This window comes from Periplaneta americana, chromosome 1 (genome assembly GCF_040183065.1).
Source record: "Periplaneta americana isolate PAMFEO1 chromosome 1, P.americana_PAMFEO1_priV1, whole genome shotgun sequence".
In the NCBI taxonomy this organism is placed as follows: Eukaryota; Metazoa; Arthropoda; class Insecta; order Blattodea; family Blattidae; genus Periplaneta; species Periplaneta americana.
This window is the reverse complement of record NC_091117.1, coordinates 113,553,942-113,574,374: the sequence shown is the minus strand read 5'-3', so window position 1 is coordinate 113,574,374 and position 20,433 is coordinate 113,553,942. Positions and strand designations below refer to the sequence as shown.

At 34.2% G+C, this 20,433-nt stretch overlaps 1 protein-coding gene across 10 annotated transcripts in view; it reads right to left on the bottom strand.

Annotated features, from left to right (window-relative positions):
- The window catches only part of LOC138699973 (thymidylate kinase), a 150,646-nt gene that overhangs the window by 47,666 nt on the left and 82,547 nt on the right, over positions 1-20,433 (bottom strand). For 2 of the 10 annotated variants that reach the window (XM_069826273.1, XM_069826249.1), the window contains exon 4: positions 19,281-19,469. In XM_069826273.1, coding sequence (XP_069682374.1) covers positions 19,281-19,469 — 189 coding nt within the window. Of the gene's footprint in view, positions 1-3,401; positions 4,039-19,280; positions 19,470-20,433 lie in introns of those variants that run through there. The other 8 variants (XM_069826231.1, XM_069826281.1, XM_069826300.1 and 5 more) reach the window with 8 other exon arrangements.

Below are 20,433 nucleotides of genomic sequence, written 5' to 3'. Positions count from 1 at the left end.
ATTCAATAACAATATCATATAATACTTCCCTCTTAACCGAGTCATAAGCCTTTTTGAAATCTATGAATAACTGATGCACTGTACCCTTATACTCCCATTTTTTCTCCATTATCTGTCGAATACAAAAAATCTGATCAATAGTCGATCTATTACGCCGAAAACCGCACTGATGATCCCCAATAATTTCATCTACGTACGGAGTTAATCTTCTCAAAAGAATATTGGACAAAATTTTGTACGACGTCAACAAAAGTGATATTCCTCGAAAGTTACCACAGTTGGTTTTGTCCCCCTTTTTAAAAATAGGTACAATTATGGACTCCTTCCATTGTTCTGGTACAATTTCCTTTTCCCAAATAGCAAGTACAAGTTTATAAATTTCGCTATATAATGCACTTCTACCCTCTTGTATTAATTCTGCTGGAATTTGATCGATACCTGGAGACTTGTACTTTTTCAGATTTTCTATCGCAATTTCGACTTCTGAAAGCGTGGGTTCGGGTATAAATGGCTCAGCAGTTTGTATTTCAATTTCGTCCCGATCATTTCTATTTGGCCTATGTACATTTAGTAGTTGCGCAAAATAGTTTTTCCATCTGTTTAGGATTGATGGAGAGTCTGCAAGGAAGTCACCATTCTCATCCTTGATCACGTTTACCCTTGGCTGATATCCGTTCTTAAATTCCTTTATACCCTTATATAAATCTCGAATGTTTTTATTCTTACTATTTGTTTCTACCTCATTCAGTTTTTCCTTCATGTAACCTCTCTTTTTATTCCTAAGTGTACGACTTGCTTCCCGTCTTTCATTGAAATAATTATCTCTCTTCTCCTCAACGGATCCTGTAAGAATTTCAATTTTGCCTGTTTCCTTCTTTCTACTACCATGCAACAATCTTCATCAAACCACGGTTTCTTTTCTTAGTTTCATAATAACCTATGCTCTGCTCAGCTGCAATTTTGATACTATCTCTGATATTTTCCCACACGCTGTTAACATCTAATTCTTTCTCAACTTTGTCGGAACTTTCTAAAGTGGCAAACCTATTCGAAATTTCGACCTGATAATTTTGCTTAGCTTCCTCGTCTTTTAATTTCAGAATACTGATTTTAGTAATATTAACTTGTTGCTCTACTCGCTTGGCTACTGATAATCTTTCTCTTAATTCTCCAATCACCAAATAATGGTCAGAATTACAGTCTGCACCCCTGAAAGTTCGAATATCTACTATACTAGTATGTCTCCGTTTATCTATCAAGATGTGATCTATTTGGTTGTGTGTCAATCCATCTGGAGAAGTCCAAGTATATTTATGTATATCCTTATGGGGGAATGTTGTACTTTTGACAATTAAATTTTTCGATGTGGCAAAGTTGACTAATCTAACTCCATTGTCACTACTAATTGCGTGTAGGCTCTCTTTTCCAATAGCTGGTCTAAAAATATCCTCCCGTCCTACTTTAGCATTGAAATCCCCCAATAAAATTTTCATGTGATATCTAGGGAACTGATCAAAAGTATGTTCCAATTCCTCATAGAAGCTATTCTTTATATGATCGTCTTTCTCTTCTGTAGGGGCGTGAGCATTTATAACTATGATGTCGCACCATCTACCCTTAAGTACTAAATATGATAACCTGTCACTGATAAATTCGACCTTTTTTACTGCTAATTTTATTCTTTTATGAACAAAGAATCCTGTTCCTAATTGGTGATTATTGTAATAATTTCATCTACATATGGAGTTAACCTTCTGAAAAGAATACTGGACAAAATTTTGTACAACGTCAACAAAAGTGATATTCCTGAAAAGTTACTACAGTTAGTCTTGTCCCCCTTCTTAAAGATAGGTACGATTATGGACTCCTTCCATTGTTCTGGTACAATTTCCCTTTCCCAAATAGCAACTACAAGCTTATAAATTTCGCAGATAATGCGCTTCCACCCTCTTGTATTTATTGTGCTGGAATTTGATCGATACCTGGAGACATAATTTTTCAGATTTTCTATTGCAATTTCGACTTCTGAAGTGTGGGTTCAGGTATAAATGGCTCAGCAGTTTGTATTTCAATTTCATCCCGATCATTTCTATTTGGCCTATGTATATTTAGTACGAAATATGTGTCATATGACTTTCTTGTGTTAAATTCTATTGTACCTGGTTTACGTGTTTCGACCTTTTATGGGTCATCCTCAGAACTGGTCGTTTCTGGTCTTGGCGCCTCTTGTTTTGTTTCCTGTGAGGGTGTGTTCGTGTGGTGTAATGTAGAGTCAAAGAGTATGTGTGTTCTGAAATTGAGTTCCGTGTTGAGAATTTCATTGAGGACACGATAGAATTTAATACAAGAAAGTCATATAATACATATTCCGAAGTGATACAGTGTTAAAAGTTGTGTAATGAAGATGTACATTTAGTAGTTGTCCAAAATAGTTTTTCCATCTGTTCAGTATTGAATGAGAGTCTGCAAGCAACTTAAAAAACCATATCCAGGCAATAAAGTTTCCCAGGAGGCTTTGAAAAAGTTTTGTTGTCATTTGAGATACTGGCTCCTCTGAGGTAAAAACTATGTCTCTTTTCGATGTCTGTGTAACCAAGGAGATAGAGCTGGAAATGGCTGAACGTAAGATGTCTTCTGATCTCATAGAGAGCATCAATAAGAATAAATATACCGTTATATTGAGTGAAAGTAATATTAAGGAAGTAGTGCCACAAGATTTAAGTCAGTTTATTAAGTTTATTACACCAGTATTAGAATTTTTTTTTTTTAGATGGGAAGTCTGATGAGTTTCTGAATGTGAATCGTAGTAAATGGGAAACAGACGCATAGTAAAAGCAACTTTTCTTATCTTCTCAGAATTACTTGTGACAAATGATATGACAGAGCATGGCGTAAAATTAATACAGGAATACAACATCTTGTTTAAGAATGAAGAAGAGAACAGTTCTTGTATAGGTGGTAAAGGGGTACTCTTTTGATTTCCCACACCACTCTAGGTAACAAGTTATTTCTGAATTTTGTTTCAGTGATGCAGTTTACAGTTCAGTTGAGTAGATTATTGGATTCCAATATTTCTAGCCATATTTGGTATTGGATATTTTTGTAACATCACTTACCTTTATTAATTCTATTGTTTTAAGATTCAAGATCAATACATCAATGGCTGAGAACCAGACTGTTCCAAGTCCATGTTACTAAATTTTTCAGGAGAGCTATTTTAAGTTTCTGACTTTCGAAACTGTAATAATATATTAACATATAACCACATTATGTTGCTACACACAACTATTTTTAACAAAATAATCTGCCCTCAATGAGGGTGACCATAAAGATCCAGAATAAAAGCACTGCAGAATAATTTAGAAAGACAGAAAGATTAAATACAGGAATTGTTTAATAAAACATCCAGAGAACTGCAAACCCAATAGAATCATCAATGGCCAAAATATAAATGGTAATGTAATATTTGGATTGAATCCTTAAGAATATTCAATAAAATTTTTTGAATTAAAAAAAATCAGAGACCGAGTGTTTTTAAAATATTCCATGTGAATTTAGGAAGTGTGCCATGCGCACCAAACAAAAGATCAGAAACACTCCACTGACTAGTGGGAATGTTATATTTCTCACTTAGGTGTGGGATGCAGAACTCATAAATGGATTTTTTCTCCTCATCAACGTGTTGTGCCTGCAGGGCATCCCTTTCAAACCAGATTGTAGGATCAAGAACTATTCCCTTAGATTGAGTCCTGTGGATGGCTACAATATCTGTTCTTCTGTTCGAATCTAAGGATGAAATGCAGTGGACCTCCTTGTGTACCTCCCATCTGCGACGCTTGAGGACATCAGCAATACTGGTCCTGGCCTTATAGTGTTGATTGTTGAGTAGCAGCTCCATTTTTCGACAGAATCCCAACACATGACCACGAGTTTCCGTCTCGCAGCCAGAATGGCGACAACAGGTTGTGTTGAAACTTCTGCCGGGCACAGATCTAACCGCAGATAGATTGCTGGACATTTTAATTGCATTAATATATTCTGAAAATGATAAATTTGCTTTTGAAGACATCCAGGAATTTGCCTTGGGGCACTCAGAATACAGGATAACACCTTTGCCCTTATGAGATAATTTACACCATGATTCAAAACTTCTGTTCCACAAGATCTCCCTCAATTGTCGACCTTTAGTGTTGGGAGCAATAGAAGACTTATTGATGTTTAGTCTACGTAGACTCAGTTGCTGTTCAAGGTACAGGTTCCTTACAAAGTTAAGATGCACATCTATACTAATAATAAATCTGTAGCCAAAATTTTTCTGGTAATTTTCGATTTTACAAAAATAATTGGTCCTAACATATATAATTAACCACCCTGAAACCGAAAATCGCATTTTTGAAATTTTTGTTTGTATGTCTGTCTGTCTGTCTGTCTGTATGTTTGTTACCTTTTCACGCGATAATGGCTGAACCGATTTATATGAAAATTGGAATATAAATTAAGTTCGTTGTAACTTAGGTTTTAGGCTATATGGCATTCAAAATACATTACTTAAAAGGGGGGTTATAAGGGGGCCTGAATTAAATAAATCGAAATATCTCGCTTATTATTGATTTTTGTGAAAAATGTTACATAACAAAAGTTTCTTTAAAAATAATTTGCGATAAGTTTTATTCCTTGAAAAATTTTGATAGGACTGATATTTAATGAGATAAATGAGTTTTAAAATTAAAATAACTGCCATCTAAGGCCGTGTAATGAATTAAAAAACAAATGACTTCGTCTATAAGGGGCCTTGGACAGCAACAATCGAAAGCTATGAAAGATAGCCTACAGAGAATGTTTCTGTGCTTGTATGAAGTAATATTGGAAGCTAAATTAACCGATTTGTATAATTAATTATTATTTCACCATTGGAAAGTGTAGTTTCTCTAGATGGACATAATGCTATAATGTTATTACAGTAACTTCTGATATAATATGATATAATATAATATAATATGATATAATATAATATAATATAATATAATATAATATATTATAATATAATACAATATAATATGTAATGTAATATTATATAATATAATTTAAGTTATTTGAAGGGTTCAGAACCATAGTGGACCAAGCGCCATTTACTGAATACGTAGAAAACAAGGGTTAAAATTAAGTTATTACCATAATTCAATGGAAATCTATAACAAGTAAAATAAAATATACACATTAAATCTAAATGATGTCAATCTTCATTAAACTATTGTTGCATGTAATAAAAATTAAGAAACATGTTAAAGGAATTGTCATTGCACCAAATGAGTGACTCTGGACCAAAATGATCGCATTTTAATTATTTGGATACAATTTAAATTAAGGGAACAACTGGATAATACCCACGGCAGACCAATATCGATAGTCGACGCTACTCACTGGCCACTAGTCACCGGGACGTACCGAGCCGCATCAAACAAAATATAATCGAAATGGTGGTAGTCAAATTCGCGACTATATTCTTAAATAATTCACTCCATTAGTCAAGTTCAAGGTTTTATGTAGTACAACGGCGGTTTTTTGAATGCATTAAATGAAAATGAAGATGTAGTAACATCATAAACTAGGTTATCAGAAGGAAAGTAAAAGGAGAAAAGGTGTGTTTCACGGAATACCATTAAAATGACGGAAAGTAAATTTCCGGTTAATGTTCGCCAAAGCATAAAGTACGTAATTATGACGGCATTGCTGTTTTATTTCTGGCTTAGAGAAAAACACCTAGCCTTTTACGAAAAAAAATTTTAGGGACCATGATATTATTCACCACTTTCATTATAGGCCTATTATTCTTTTATCAATATTACGAATCAAGAACTGTCATATTATATAATTTTAACTACTACAAGGACGAATGAAATCAAATTTTATGTTACAATTAAAAAGTTTCGTCAAATACATGAAAATAATAACATTTATATTACATAATATATAAATGAACTTCATGTTAAAATCTCCTAACCAAAGCTAAGCTAAGCTAACCTAACCAAAGCTAACCTAACCTAACCTAACCTAACCAAAGCTAACCTAAGCTAAACTAACCTAACCAAAGCTAACCTAACCTAACCAAAGCTAAGCTAACCTAACCAAAGCTAAGCTAACCTAACCAAAGCTAACCTAAGCTAAACTAACCCAACCAAAGCTAACCTAACCAAAGCTAAGCTAAGCTAACCTAACCAAAGCTAACCTAAGCTTACCTAACCTAACCAAAGCTAACCTAAGCTTACCTAACCTAACCAAAGCTAACCTAAGCTTACCTAACCTAACCAAAGCTAACCTAACGTAACGTAACCTAACCGAACCTTTATAAATGCAAGGTCTGTAACCAGAGCAAGAAGGGATCTCAATCATTTAATCTGCAATGTACACGCGAAAATAAATTCAAGCAAGGATCACGCTCCCACTGCACGAGAGGTCCGCGCATGCGCTACAGCAAAACTGTTTCTGTCCCGAGCCTCTCATCTAAGGCACTCGTCATAATTTACTCGCAATATTTACGCAAATACACATTGTAGCTAACACTGGTGCTATCTCTCAGTAATGTTCAGAACGAAGGAAGCAGAGAGAGAGAGAGAGAGAAAATTTCTCCCGCCAACTACGCCACACACCAATGTCATGTTCTTATGTTGGTGACATTGTGTATTTAGTTAAATTTGGTGGTAAACGTAACGGCACGGTTCAAAGCGACCATGGTAATTCTCCAGTATAGCGAAATTAAGTAACATATTAAATGATTTATCCTTCTATCAAACACGAATGTTCCCTGGATCAAATGTCCTATTTTAATTATGTAATTACTTTATATTTATTTCTAACGGGTGCAGCAGAGTGCACGGGTATGGCTAGTCATTAATACGGTGAAGACAATTACAGATGTTATGTTGAATGCTGGCCTCCCACTCTGCACAAAGAATTCCCAAACCTCGGACTTTTTTACTTACGTATAACATTGAATTTGGCATATCATCGGGCAGCATCTTAATTTCCTTCACAGCACTTCTAATAATTTTGTCAAGATCTCGTAAGAATGTATCAGATAACTGAGGTAATGGAGCACATTGCATAGGGTAAACCAAACCTGGCCATATATATTCGTTTATGAGTTTTAATTTTTGGTCTGATTTTAATAATTTTGTTTGGACAAGTCCATCCAAGTCTGAAGATAGGTTTTTGATAGTCTTGGTTTTATTGAAGGAGATTTTGTCTGTGAAATCCATTCCGAGATATCGGATACGCTCATTTTTATCACGCAACGAAGAAATAACAGAGCCTTGTAGAGAGATAATGTCATCTGCACAGAGCTTGCCCTTTTGTAAAACTATTGCCTTGCTTTTAGCTGGATTTATGTGAAGACCAATTTCAGTTAAACTACTTTCAGCTAAATCAACAAGAGATGTAGCATTTGCTTTAGTGCTACCAATTAAAGCAAGGTCATCAGGGAAGGCTAGCGCAGACAAATGAGGTAGTTGATCTGATAAAGAACAGCCATAGGCCTATTTAGTAGAAATATCATAATCAGTCAGATTTTGCATCACATGATTGATTGCCAAATTAAATAATATGGGTGATAACGGAGAATCCTATGCTACGCCACAATTTAAAGCTATAGATTTTGTTTTTTGGAAATCTGATTCAATTTGAATAGTATTTGCTGATAATGAAGAAGAAATTAAATTGCAGAGATTCCATGGAATGCATGCATGCTTAAGGGCTCTTTTTATATGTTCATGTCCGATGTAGTCAAAGGCCTTAGATATATCAACAAATACGATACAGCATTTTTTTTTTTTGCTGATTGAAGACAACCATTAACAATTGAAGAATTTATGTGTGTGCCAGGCATAGCCATAAATCCTCGCAGATATTGACTTAATGCAATATAACTTCTCAATTTTGAATCCAACACTCTTTCAATAATTCTTCGCAAGACAGGAAATATGGTTATTGGTCTCCAGTTTTTTATATTTTTTTCATCACCGCCCTTATAAATTAAAACTGTCTGAGCCTGTTTCAGAGGAGAAGGCATAAAAGAAAATTGTAACATTGCACTGGTAAATAAGGTTAGGAATTTCGTTGTTCTGAGATGCCTTAATATGCAAACAGTAACGCAGTCCGGGCCGGGGGGATGTGTCAATCTTAAAGCCATAAAGAGCCTTACTAATATCTTCTGCAGTAACGGTAATGTTGTCAGGCAAATCAATATTAGGAGCGAAATTGGACAGTGGTGAAACATTATTTTCCGAACAAAATACATCTTCAAAATGATCAGAAATAACATTAAGAGGAATTTTGCAGCATTGTTGTTTGCTTGATTTTCGAAAAATTTGTCGGGCTATTTTCCTTCTTTGATTATAAAAATTATACTGCACCAACTCATACTCGTACTTTTTTTCTATTTACTTCCCTCTTTCGAATAGATTTTTTCACAGGATTATTAGATGACTGAAAATTATACTTATATTGAGCATTTAAGTTGCGATTTTTGTAATGTCGTATAGTTGGATGTTGAGGGCCAGACAATTCAGTAGTTTCATCAAGAAAAAATTTTAATAAATCTTTCGTTAATAGTTCCAGATCATCAGTATTTCCATCCGACAGAATATGTGAAATATGGTCTTCCCATTGCTGCATCGGATTGTCATTATGTCTACTGTGAGGCACTGCATCGAAAATATTACAATTATTATCTTGGTCAGGTGAAGTGCTTGCAAGTACCAGCAGAGGATCATTACTATTACTTACTTACTTACTTACAAATGGCTTTTAAGGAACCCGAAGGTTCATTGCCGCCCTCACATAAGCCCGCCAGTGGTCCCTATCCTGTGCAAGAGTAATCCAGTCTCTATCATCATACCCTACCTCCCTCAAATCAATTTTAATATTATCCTCCCATCTACGTCTCGGCCTCCCCAAAAGTCTTTTTCCCTCCGGTCTCCCAACTAACATTCTATATGCATTTCTGGTTTCGCCCATACGTGCTACATGCCCTGCCCATCTCAAACATCTGGATTTAATGTTCCTAATTATGTCAGGTGAAGAATACAATGCGTGCAGTTCTGTGTTGTGTAACTTTCTCCATTCTCCTGTAACTTCATCCCTCTTAGCCCCAAATATTTTCCTAAGCACCTTATTCTCAAACACCCTTAATCTATGTTTCTCTCTCAGAGTGAGAGTCCAAGTTTCACAACCATACAGAACAACCGGTAATATAACTGTTTTATAAATTCTAACTTTCAGATTTTTGGACAGCAGACTGGATGATAAGAGCTTCTCAACCGAATAATAACACGCATGTCCCATATTTATTCTGCGTTTAATTTCCTCCCGAGTGTCATTTATATTGGTTACTGTTGCTCCAAGATATTTGAATTTTTCCACCTCTTCGAAGGATAAATATCCAATTTTTATATTTCCATTTCGTACAATATTCTGGTCACGAGACATAATCATATACTTTGTCTTTTCAGAATTTACTTCCAAACCGATCGCTTTACTTGCTTCAAGTAAAATTTCCGTGTTTTCCCTAATCATTTGTGTATTTTCTCCTAACATATTCACGTCATCCGCATAGACAAGAAGCTGATGTAACCCGTTCAATTCCAAACGCTGCCTGTTAACCTGAACTTTCCTAATGGCATATTCTAGAGCGAAGTTAAAAAGTAAAGGTGATAGTGCATCTCTTTGCTTTAGCCCGCAGTGAATTGGAAAAGCATCAGATAGAAACTGACCTATACGGACTCTGCTGTATGTTTCACTGAGACACATTTTAATTAATCGAACTAGTTTCTTGGGAATACCAAATTCAATAACAATATCATATAATACTTCCCTCTTAACCGAGTCATATGCCTTTTTGAAATCTATGAATAACTGATGCACTGTACCCTTATACTCCCATTTTTTCTCCATTATCTGTCGAATACAAAAAATCTGATCAATAGTCGATCTATTATGCCGAAAACCGCACTGATGATCCCCAATAATTTCATCTACGTACGGAGTTAATCTTCTCAAAAGAATATTGGACAAAATTTTGTACGGCGTCAACAAAAGTGATATTCCTCGAAAGTTACCACAGTTGGTTTTGTCCCCTTTTTAAAAATAGGTACAATTATGGACTCCTTCCATTGTTCTGGTACAATTTCCTTTTCCCAAATAGCAAGTACAAGTTTATAAATTTCGCTATATAATGCACTTCTACCCTCTTGTATTAATTCTGCTGGAATTTGATCGATACCTGGAGACTTGTACTTTTTCAGATTTTCTATCGCAATTTCGACTTCTGAAAGTGTGGGTTCGGGTATAAATGGCTCAGCAGTTTGTATTTCAATTTCTTCCCGATCATTTCTATTTGGCCTATGTACATTTAGTAGTTGCGCAAAATAGTTTTTCCATCTCTTTAGGATTGATGGAGAGTCTGCAAGCAAGTCACCATTCTCATCCTTGATCACGTTTACCCTTGGCTGATATCCGTTCTTAAATTCCTTTATACCCTTATATAAATCTCGAATGTTTTTATTCTTACTATTTGTTTCTACCTCATTCAGTTTTTCCTTCAAGTAACCTCTCTTTTTATTCCTAAGTGTACGACTTGCTTCCCGTCTTTCATTGAAATAATTATCTCTCTTCTCCTCAACTGGATCCTGTAAGAATTTCAATTTTGCCTGTTTCCTTCTTTCTACTACCATGCAACAATCTTCATCAAACCACGGTTTCTTTTTCTTAGTTTCATGATAACCTATGCTCTGCTCAGCTGCAATTTTGATACTATCTCTGATATTTTCCCACATGCTATTAACACCTAATTCTTTCTCAAATTCGTCGGAACTTTCTAAAGTGGCAAACCTATTCGAAATTTCGACCTGATAATTTTGCTTAGCTTCCTCGTCCTTCAATTTGAAAATATCGAATTTAGTATTATTAACTTGTTGCTCTACTCGCTTGGCTACTGATAATCTTTCTCTTAATTTTCCAATCACCAAATAATGGTCAGAAATACAGTCTGCACCCCTGAAAGTTCGAATATCTACTATACTAGTATGTCTCCGTTTATCTATCAAGATGTGATCCATTTGGTTGTGTGTCAATCCATCTGGAGAAATCCAAGTATATTTATGTATATCCTTATGGGGGAATGTTGTACTTTTGACAATTAAATTTTTCGATGTGGTAAAGTTGACTAATCTAACTCCATTGTCACTACTAATTGCGTGTAGGCTCTCTTTTCCAATAGTTGGTCTAAAAATATCCTCCCTTCCTACTTCAGCGTTGAAATCGCCCAATAAAATTTTCATGTGATATCTAGGTAACTGATCAAAAGTATGTTCCAATTCCTCATAGAAGCTATCCTTTATATGGTCGTCTTTCTCTTCTGTAGGGGCGTGAGCATTTATAACTATGATATCGCACCATCTACCCTTAAGTACTAAATATGATAACCTGTCACTGATAAATTCGACCTTTTTTTACTGCTGATTTTATTCTTTTATGAACAAAGAATCCTGTTCCTAATTGGTGATTGTTGTTTCCTTCCCCATAATACAACAAGTAATGTCCTATTTGTGATATGTCATTCCCATCTAACCTAACCTCTTGTATTCCCACGAAGTCTATTCTATATCTAGCTAGTTCTTTTGCTACTAATGTTACCCCTCCTGTTCTATAAAGACTAGTTACGTTCCATGTGCCAAATCTCAAAACCTTATTCCTTTGTTGTGGTCGTGCCGGAGAATCAGTCCTATTCCGAGGCTTATTGTAGGGATTCGTAACAAGCTGTTTTTTACGGTGATGGGTTGTTAGCCCTTCGCCCAACCCCCAAGCTGGAGGACCACCCCTTATCGGCTGTCCACGACTGCTTATTCAATATATTCGCAGCTACCCTCCATATCTGGAGGCCGTCTCCTCTATCCGCAACCTGAGGACGCGCCATGCCATGGTGATAGGGACCCACAATACATGGGGATCATTACTATTAGTATTAGAAATAGGATTGTCCGAAACTAGATCATTGAAAGAAGTAGAAGAAGGAGAATAATATTGACTCACGATTTTGTCCTGTTGTTGTTGTAGATGAGCTTTACGGATGTGAATACTGACACCAACAGAAGATTTGCACTCTTTCTTACAAACTGGACATATGACAGTTGCACTAGTACATGAAGAAACGTTCATAATGAGACTAAATAATATAATCACTATCAATCAATCTTCCTAATCTATCCAGCTGTTCGCTGACAACATAAAGTCCACTATAGTTCACTGTAGTCTATTCAGTTGTTGTTTTTTACGAGAAATGAGGGGTATTTTGATCGGTGTTCATTATAGATGCCTGTTGCTAGTAGCAAGAGTTGGAGTGTAGTCAATATATACTGCAGGACTGTGTCTTCTGCAACTGGTACTGATGATTTTAATTTATTCCTTTTGTGGTTTATATATATATATTTTTTTTTTATATTAAAAAAAATATAATCACTAAAGTATAGGAAAAATTTTGGTAGTCAGCATCAAACGTAGAAAAAAAATATATATATATAAATAAAAAGTTTATATTCACAAACACACTTAGATCCTCTTGATTGCAAACCAGTAGAAGATAACACAATTCATAGACGGAAATGTATTATATAAAAGTTCATAACAACCATTAGAAATAAACATTATTTTAAAAATGTAACTTTCTTGATGGATTAAGTCATATTAAAGACAAATAAGTCAGCATATACAGAATAAAGTAGAGAATTGAAAATCAGTACCTACAAAGAGTGAATATATGTTATTCCAATAATAACAGAATTATTTCTTCATCGACGATGAAAAGCATTATATGAATATCATGGCCTACTCCAAACTATGTCTTTAAAGATGTTTTTGGCATTGTTAATTAATAAAAAAATTAATTTTATTCCTAAATATAAGTGGGCATGGTGTAAGGAAATCATTATAGCAATAAAATCAAAATGTTTTATGTCCAATTGAAATCAATAAATGATTAATTTTATTATGTAATGAACACATTTTTCTCTCATTCTTTCAATATAACATTCCGAATTTGTCTATCCACTAGACCAGGTGTATCAAGCCAACGCATAAAAGTTGTTACACAGAGCAAATGTAGATAGCGTAGTCAGCTGAAGAGATATGTGCAATACCCAAAGATAGCCGATCGTTGATTTATGTTACAAGCATGAGTGAGCTAAGTTGTAGCTGTCGCGGGAGAAATTCCACAAAGCGTTGTACTGTCAAAACAGACGGTTGTTTTCGGAAGGAATAAAATTTCTTAAGTCGTTTGCAATAATAATAATAATAATAATAATAATAATAATAATAATAATAATAATAATAATAAATGTATTTTCTAATTATATATTATGAGTAAAAAGAAGACATCTGAAGCATGAAGAACCATACATGTTACGTAATTATTTAAGCATAAGGAACTGGCTACCCTATCCCATTATCTCCTGGCCTACTTGCCTCATAAGTGGTGCCTTGTTGATGTCACATGTGAGGTTCAGACCTGTCTTCGGACAGTTGACTAAACAACAAAATACTTCATATCTAGTAAATGGTTTTTGGTATCTCTCTTTTTTTTAAGTTCATATTATATTTAATAAAATAAGATTTAATTAAATAATAATAATTAAATTACAATTAAACTTGTTGATTGTTAAGGTACGTATTCTTATGATATGTCCTCTCAAATTCTTTTCTCAAGTCCTTCAGTACTTCATTATATTTGTTACACTGGTCTTGATTCAAATTAGGTAACAATTTTAGATTAATAAAGCGGTAACAGTTATCCACTGAAACTTGCAACTCCCACAATTTCACTTTCCCTACGAAAGCTTTTATTTGTTCATACATTTGCAGTAATGAGGACATTCTTTTCTTGGAGATGGAGACAACATCGTAGCGGTTGCAAATGTCTATTCAAACGTCGCGGTCAATGACGTCATCCGGAGATACACGAACTGCTCCCACATCTTGTTCCACTCTTACATTCAAAAAAGAGAGAGGAGAAAGTTCTCCGAGAAGGCCCTATTGAGACGTCTGCACTAGACGGAAGTATTTTCTTTTCCTTTTTTTTTTTAAACTTGGTTAAAAAAACAATTCCATAACCTTGAGAAAGTGCATCTATTCAATTCCATTTTTCACTATAAAGATATCCCTGCCGTTTTTTTTTCTCCTACTGATATACCATTTCCTCAGATTATATACTGTAACTAGAGAAGTACTTGCACAGAGATTTAACCCTAATCTGCCTGGTTTTCTGACATGTGGCGATTTTTGTAATTTCTTCAACATTTGTTCAAACTTACGTCCTTATTATGGAATTAAACTCGGTTTTGTTTAAAATCATCTACTTTCAAAGATAAGGGGTGGTACCATACGGTACCGCTAGGCAGATATGGGTGCAAGATTTATTTTCTTCAGATTTCATCATTTTAAGTCATTATTTATTGGAATGACAGAAAAGCTTCACTATATCATTCACTATCTTTTATTATTTTATTTCTTGTATGATAATAACAGGGCAATGGAGCTAGCTTTTACAAACAGCAAGGGTTCGCACCTCAATGCTCCTTGGTTTAGTTGGACTTCCTAAGAATTTACATATCATTTTTCAAAACATTTTACACAGAGTCCCACTTCACTCGTAACGCATTGTGTAAGTATACGAGGACAGCCAGCCAGCCATCCAGTCCTCGCAGGTTATCAAAGTACGTACAGTCGGAAGGGTGGGCTCTTCATATCATGTGGCAAGTTGTCGAGCATTTCAACGAGAGGTGCTGGACATTTATCATAATCAAATTCAAAGTGATCATTTGCACTTACCCTCTTTCCTTGGCATATTTCAAAAGATATCAGATATGCCCATAAGCAATGTTAGGCACCATAATTGAAGCCGAACCTTTCCCCTGATGAAATTTTTGCAGGATGACGTCTATAGGGAATCATACATTCATCAAAATTCATACATTATGCCAGAATGTAATTTTTCATAAATCTCTCCTTCATCAGATTTATCAGAGGTCGGAGCTTTCACATTTTGTCTTGCCGATCTAAAATTTCGTATTATCGGCACAATGGACAAATCGCACGATTTTTTCAAATCGATCACACCACATGCAATTGTAAACTAATTCATTGCGTGTCCAGTGCTTTTTCCTAGTAGCATCTTCTGCTATGTACAAAACTGTAGTCATTGAAGAGAAGAATTCCGATTAAGGACTTCATTTCTTCAGCTGTTATTTGTAAACCTTAGAAATAAAGCATAACGCTGGTTTTCTGTTACAAAATAAAATCAATAACATTACAGTCAAAGAATACTTCAAATAATTCTGTACGCTATTTTCCTCTATAAAATGTGTAGTCAACTACAGGAAAAATGCTACTGTTAGAAGGGGAATGTTCATCATGTATCTATGAAGTTGGTTTTCGGGTGAGTTTGATTGTTTCCTCCTTGGTTACGCTTTCTTTCTGTATTTTGTGAGCACGAAATTGAACAACTTGTCCTCATCTCATCTTAATTCTTAGACTCAAACCTCTTTCGATTCTTCAAAGTAAAGGTTTTCTTTATGTTTTCTTACTTCTTCTAACTTTCTTTATTTGTCACATCACTATCTTCATCACAGTTAGATAAATCATATGCCTTTCACCGTAATAATTTTGATTTCCTAAGAGATTATCAAGTAAACCGTCTGTACCTTCCTGTCTATAATCTTCATCAGAATTCCCTGTGCGTCTGGTGGTTCAATATAGATAGTACTTAGATTATTATACTGTCATCCTCTATGATTCTTACAGCTTCAGTAAGTGTTATTTCCCAGGAACCATAATAAATTATCAATATGAATGCTATAAAGAGGAAAAATCGATTCCTTACAAAATGCTACGGCATCTGCCTAGTGGTACCATACGGTACCAGACTAACTCTATGTCATATATATTTGGCAGTTCATATATTTATAGTGAAAAAATGAATTGAATGCTTTACTATAAGCCTTTTCCAATATATGAAATCAGAATTTATTCAAATTTATAATCCTAATTGAATGTTTTCAAATATTTACTTCAAACATATACTAAAATTGAGTGATTCAAGAAAATGTGTATAATTACCAAACGCCACTACGCATACCAAGCCAAATAACTTCAAAATATTATTTTCCTAACAAGGACTTGAATGTCAGTGAGTAAATTAAACCATGAGAAATTGTGAAAATAATCATTGTTGCCAACACAGTGACTGGAAACTACTATATGTACCTGTGGTACCATACAGTACCGCTAGGCAGATTCGGGTTGATGTCCTGTATCTTCTTCCTACCAATTTTCCAAACACTAGCACTTAATGTTTGTGGGGTAGGTAGTTGCATACTGATATTATGCTATGCCCTGGTTTTTTAAGGTTTCATTATGACTTCTTCCTTGAATTTATCTTCACCAAAGATGTATTGTTGTCCAGCTTTCCTCTTTAATTTCCTTTCAGTTTTTTTCAAGCTTTTAAAATTCTTCTTTCTCTTTCTACTTACTAAAACTAATATTTGTGAAAATTCTTCACTGATATTTCGTGAGGTCCTTGGCCCTTGCTCCACTGAAGAAACAAGGATTTGTTCATTAGTATGTGTATTTATCTTACCATTTCCATTTTATAATACTTCCTGAGAAATGTTACGCACAAAAGAAGTATTTTTGTTTAGGTTTTTGCCTTGTGCGAGAATCTGTAATTTGGGTATATTTTTCCTGTGGAGTTCCTATATATTATAATTCCCTGCTTGAAGTAGAATCAACATAGTAATCTGGGTCTTTCATTCTGTTATCTGAGTCCCAATCCATTTAAAAAAATTAAATTAAACTGAAATTATCACAAACAATCTGCTAAGAAGACCGAGAGCATAAATATTCAATGCACCATTAAAGAATTAAGCAGGCTAACCAACATTCTTTACAAAAAAAGAAAAAAACACACTAGAAATTAAAATTGCATTAAATTATAACGAAAATCTTAAAATAACCTATAAAATCCATAAAACTGTTCAATTTTAATTAAAGAAAGTCATATTTAGCTTAAATGACAAGAAATTATGATACAAATAAGATACAGTACAGTATTTAGTTGTAAGCATCCAAACACAGAGCAAATGATGGTAATAGGTAAAATTGGACATGGAACATTATGAAATGGAAATGTAACTATATAAAGGACATGGAACAGTTTAGAATAGCATCATAGCAAAATTACGGGGAGGAATGTTTACAATTTTGTTCGATTCATACATGCAGATAAAGACATGGAACATAATGAAACATAAAAATAATTTGGTTAAAAAGTTGGACTTAGAACAGTTTGGTTCTCAGCCATCGACATGCCTTCATCCCAGAACATAAATAAGTAGGCTATCTTAGGTGATGTATATCAGTATTAATGTTACATTCTGAAGACTAACCAAGTGTGTAATATTACACATGTAACCTGAAATAGTTATTATCTTCATACTTCAAGGTCAATGGGGCATCATTTAAACTCATCTCTTTTGGCTAAATTTAATTATATTTATATTACATACATGTTACTTACTTATTTATGAATGGGTTTTAAGGAACCCACAGGTTCATTGCCACCCTCACATAAGCCTGCCATTGGTCCCTATCCTGTGCAAGATTAATCCAGTCTCTATCATCATACCCCACCTCCTTCAAATCAATTTTAATATTATTCTCCCATCTACGTCTCGGCCTCCACAAAGGTCTTTTCCTTTTGGTCTCCCAACTAACACTCTATATGCATTCGCCCATACATGCTACATACCCTGCCCATCTCAAACGTCTGGATTTAATGTTCCTAATTATGTCAGGTGAAGAATACAATGCGTGCAATTCTGTGTTGTGTAACTTTCTCCATTCTCCTGTAACTTCATCCCTCTTAGCCCCAAATATTTTCCTAAGAACCTCATTCTCAAACACCCTTAATCTCTGTTCCTCTCTCAAAGTGAGAGTCCAAGTTTCACAACCATGCAGAACAATCGGTAATATAACTGTTTTATAAATTCTAACTTTCAGATTTTTTGACAGCAGACTAGATGACAAAAGCTTCTCAACCGAATATTAATAGGCATTTTCCTCATTTATTCTGTGTTTAATTTCCTTCTGAGTGTTACTTATCTTTTGTTACTGTTGCTTCAAGATATTTGAATTTTTCCACCTTTTCGAAGGATAAATTTCCAATTTTCATGTTTTTTATTACATACATGTATAAGTAGAAATTCTGATATCTCATCTGATGATGATATTAAATTTTACCAGACTCCTCGTGTTTTCCACAAGCAAGGAAATCCATTTATTGAACTATGACAAACAATTTTAAATCAGATTTCTGTCACCAAATTTGTAGTGAAAGAACTGGAACAAAGGTTACGTCCTCAGTTACAATCATAAACAAAACGAAATCATACTTTGAATCCATTGTTCATGATCCTCCGCACCAGAGCCACCTACCCATCTACCTAGTACACTTATTTAGATGCATATTCAGGAGTTTGTGATTATTGATGATGTTTTCTCTCTCTCATTGGCGAAACAGTTGAAAATCAACTGGTTTTACACACGAATTTCATTCATGTTTCACGACAATGCCACATATTTTACTGAAAATATCAGTTAGTATTAAACCTAGTTTACATGTTCGTAAGTTAATTTTATAAAACATAGTAAAAACTAACCTCGAGTTATTTACTATTTAGTGACTTTTCTACAACTGGGTCTTTCATACACATGATTCTGTTGAAAGAGCACTATTAGAAAATAGCCTCGTCTTTCTTCACGTCTTGCATTCATGCATTTGAATAACTCATTGTAGAGAAGTTTACATGAAAGGAAAGAAATATAGAGTTCTCGTTCATATAGTATTTTGTAATGAAATGTGTTAAATATAGCGCATTATTTTTGTTTGTGTACATTAGCATGTATTTAAAACAATGTTTGTACTTCCCAAAGCCTAGAATGAGAACGCCCAAAATATTGTACTGGAAAAGATCACACTGTTTCCTAAAGTGACAACTAAAATCTACCACTGCATGCTCACTTTATAGTGGTATTAAATAACATAGTTAATGTAAATAGTTCAATACAGTAGTCTATAAACAATTTTATGAATGTCATTCCAGAGTTTTCTTCCGTAGGAATTTACCAATTAGCTTTCCTGTACTGAAAGATCACCAAAAAATGAATTAGCACCATACCTGCCATGAATCCTCTTCTAATTTTCTGTAGTTGTTTCTCACGTTTTCTTGAAAATCAGTTGCTTCATACCTTTCTTCTCCAAATCCACCCCTTCTTGCTAGAGCTTCAGGACTCAGGGTAAGAAAGAAAACTGCATCTGGCTTTGGGAGGCCAGCTTCAGGCTCTTTACACCATTCAATATCCATACCCTTGTTACGAAGAAAGAAAATATAAGTTTAAAATCAATATAATGGCAATAAGTGACTTCCATTTCTTGATTTGCAAACAATTTATAGGAAATATTGTAGACAATAGAGATGCAAATCTTTCCACAATAAAATGCATTTTCATACAGGCTGATTTCTTTTCCTGTAATATAAAATGTTGCGTGTATGTAATTTTCATATTTTATATAAAGAAAGTGACAAATTTCGAATGCCCTTAGCTCCTAAATCATACGAGGTGAATAAAAATGGATTGCATTTATGAAATTGTCACATTTATTAATGTATTTCACATGTAATATGTTTTGAATGATGTATTTATATTTCTGTAAGATGAACAAATTAAGTGACCAAACAATTTCAAAGAAATTCATATAGCTTTACAATTTTTGTCAGAGTTTTCAAATGGAAGAATACACATTTTTTTTTTTTTTTCAAAAAGTTGTCTTTATGCTGGTCTGTTTACGTTACCAGTAGGGTTACATTAATTTCAACTGGAGTTGCAGTTACGTCATTAAACGTTTTTTGTAGACATGTCTATAATATTATTTTCACTTATCATATGGCATCATGTTTAACTACTTTAAATAAATAGCAGTTTTGTATTAGTTTTCAACTAAAAACAATTTTTTTAGTAAAATTATTACATTCCATGTACATTATTCCCAAATGAATTGCTCTAAGGATATTAAATACGAACAAAATCTGCATAGTAGTTTGGAAAAAATGGCTGTACACTAACAGGTATGATGGATGTTGAAATATAAAATCACATGAAAATCTCTAAATTAATTTTTTGTAGATTACAATACTACCTCTTTATGCTTCGTATAATGAGATGGTATAAATATTGGGAATAGGAATTAAAAACTCGAGAAACACATTGCATCAGCCATGTCTGAACCCATAAAACTTGAGTCAACAGCAAACATGGAAACTCTTGTCCACT